General features: G+C 29.7%; 1 protein-coding gene across 1 annotated transcript; it reads right to left on the reverse strand.

Annotated features, from left to right (window-relative positions):
• Positions 1-1,162: 1,162 nt before the first annotated feature.
• Coq3 (ubiquinone biosynthesis protein COQ3, mitochondrial) lies at positions 1,163-2,251 on the reverse strand. The gene is made up of 3 exons (XM_011498451.1): positions 1,702-2,251; positions 1,446-1,626; positions 1,163-1,370 (listed from the first exon to the last, which is right to left on the reverse strand). Exons 1-3 carry the CDS (start codon positions 2,212-2,214, stop codon positions 1,249-1,251), a joined length of 816 nt encoding a protein of 271 aa, XP_011496753.1. The 5' UTR covers positions 2,215-2,251; the 3' UTR covers positions 1,163-1,248.
• Positions 2,252-3,111: the final 860 nt, after the last annotated feature.

Raw genomic sequence — 3,111 nt, forward strand, 5'->3', positions numbered from 1 at the left:
AATCTCTTCTCACTTACAAATTCAAGATTATAACGGTTATAACATAATAAATGGCTATCAGCTCAAATTGTAGAAGTGCTGAAATTATCGACTGATTAGAAAGAAAAACAAAATATTCATTTGCTAGGATAATAATTGTGCATCCCGTTGACCCAGTGACGACTACATGACTGTGATAAAACAAAAAAAAAAAAAAAAAAAAAAAAAAAAAAAAAAAAAAATTTTTGAGAAATATTTTAAATATACCATAATAATATAAACTTTAAACCGTTTTTTCACTTTTACGTTAAACAAAAATTTATATTCCATGGGAATGATAAAGTGTAGTTGCATAATTACAAATCACTTAAATCGAAACGTCCGATGTGCTTTGAAAATTAACGTATAAATTATGATAATAAATCGAAATAGTAGGATGGGGGGTTCGTTTAAAATTTATTGATTTAAATTATTTTATATTCACATTTTTGCGAATAGTTGATTTACGAATCTAAAATCGAGTTAAATGCAAACCTACATTATTACGCGTTTTCAAGAGTTTAAATTAAAAGTTAATTTATTGAAAGTACATTTCCAAATTGGCAGACTAGTTGTACAAATAAAGGATGAATTACAAAAATCAAGGATTATTTATTTCATCTTATCGAATTTATCATAAATGTTGCGCAAAGAAATTTTACTTTAACAATTTTACTTATAATTTATAAGAAAATTTATTTTTTAAGATTATTACAAAGACTGCAATTTCAAATAGAATAAATACAATGACTATGCTAATATTATGTGCTAAATATTTAAAAAAAAAAAATAATATTTAACAAAATATAACAATTCTCTTTCTCACAATTCTTTAAATTTAAATACAGCTTTTTCGCGGCTTACAACAAAAATTAATAATACTAGCATATATTTGGTCTTTTTGATTGCATAATGAAATTTACACAATAAATATATTGAATAAATTAATTTTACGAAATAAATATGATTTAAATAAAACAGTTTTATATGAAAGTAATTTTTCATACAATAAATTATTGAAAAATAATAACGTGTACAATGTAATTTTAATAAAATGTATTAAATGTAATTATAAAATAATTATTCGAAATGTAAAGAAATGAAAGCAAAATTTTTAGCGTTAAAAAATTTTTAAACATTTGTACTGTCTACTTATATTTAATTGTCATAAAATTTTATAATATTAACGAGGTGACGATTTACTCGCATTTTCACTAATCTCCTTTTTTTTTAAAGACATTCATTTTTAACCGCATGAAGAGCATAATTTATTGACTTTAACGGCGTCCATGACCACTGATATGTCATAGGATTATAAAGGAGTCCATGAATTAATCTTGTATTACAATTGCCTTTAAAATATTATCTAAATTAAACATTTGAAATGATAAATTGTGTACATAAGCCAATGTACAGAATGTACTTACATTCATTCAATAATCGTCTAGTATCTTCGGGAGATATAAATTTATTCCAATCATGAGTTCCGATTGGCAAAACTTGTAAAATATATTCGGCTCCAATTATCCCAGCGAGATAAGAAATTAAATTTTTGTTAATTGTTGTAATAAATATAGAGCCTTTAGGTTTTAAAAGCTTCACGCAACTCTGAAAGATACATGCGCATGGATAAAATAAAGATTGTAATATCAAATTTTAAATTATAAATTTTAGGTTTCACACTTTCAGAAATAAACTTTGGTCGATCACGTGTTCAAGAATTTCTGATGCTACAACTACATCGTACTTTTCCGTAGTTTCTTCCGAAAATTCTTCCACGGATTTATTTACATAAGATAAATTTGACGATATACTCTCGTCCAATTTTTTATGTTCGTTTGCAATAGCAACAAGCTCCTTCGAAGCATCGAGACCCGTAACATTAGCTCCGATCCTAGCCAGAGGTTCGGATAAAATACCTCCGCCGCAACCAACATCTAAGAGCATCAAACCCTTAAAAGGATAGTTTGGACTATTTTCAACAAAGCCCACATTTTTAAGGCCATCCTTGATAAATTGTATTCTTAATGGATTCATAGTGTGGAGAGGTCCCATTTCGCCATTAGGATTCCACCAATTCTGACAAAGATTCGAAAACTTGTTAAGTTCTTTGGTATCAACGGTAGTTGACTTTGATTTTGCAGATTCATTCTCTTTCAAATTGACCGTAGTGCTGATCGAAAGGACAAAATTCATCACTATTAATGAAATCAAATAGATAGATTTTTAAATTATATTTTAGTCAAACATGCTTAAACATTATAAAATTTCAATGTTAAAAAATTCTTTCTCATAAATGCATAGAGGTATTTAAAAACATTTTACGTACTATGCTCGTTTAAGCACTTTATAAAATATTAAAATTGAAGGTTATCATGCTTTGTTTACCAAAATCGTGAAACTGTTTGAATACCAATTTTAGAAGTGCGATTCATCATCGATAATTTCATGTTTTTTTTCTTTTTCAATGAATTTCTATCACTGTCGCCTGCAACTGTTAAAAATCAACGCACTTTAAATTCTCTAATGCAAATTCTCAATTTTGAAAATAATCTAATGCGTTAGGTTACGCATGGAATACACGCACACACACACATAGGCAGACAGACAGACAAAAACGAATACGTAACACTAATGCCGGCGATACTACATGACCGCAATATCGCATAGGGAATTACGGACATTCGATGTCACTAAGGTAAAATAATAAAATACCCCACAATATGAACATTTAAGTTTTGCCGCGCAAGACTAAATGATGACTAAATGGCCACTAAAAAACCAACGGTTCGACATAAAATTCTCTACTACTTCCTCTCGAGTTCATACGAGCTTGTAGAATTTTATAATGACGGTCGATGCACGCTCGTTACAGATACAATTAAATCCTCGAATTTCCCATACTTTTTAAGTATCTACTGAACCCGTAGGAGTATCCGCGTGTGCCTTTAAAGGACTGTTGGAGAGGATTGGCGTCGAGCGTTGGTCGTGTGGACGGCTTCTCCTCCTATCGTCGTTTCGTCCAGCAGTGACAGCTTTTACGTGGCCGATGTGCCGACGAAACAACGGAATGACGGATAAATGAGCTCAGCA

The sequence above is a fragment of the Ceratosolen solmsi genome, unplaced genomic scaffold (genome assembly GCF_000503995.2).
Source record: "Ceratosolen solmsi marchali unplaced genomic scaffold, CerSol_1.0 scaffold30, whole genome shotgun sequence".
Lineage (NCBI taxonomy): Eukaryota > Metazoa > Arthropoda > Insecta > Hymenoptera > Agaonidae > Ceratosolen > Ceratosolen solmsi.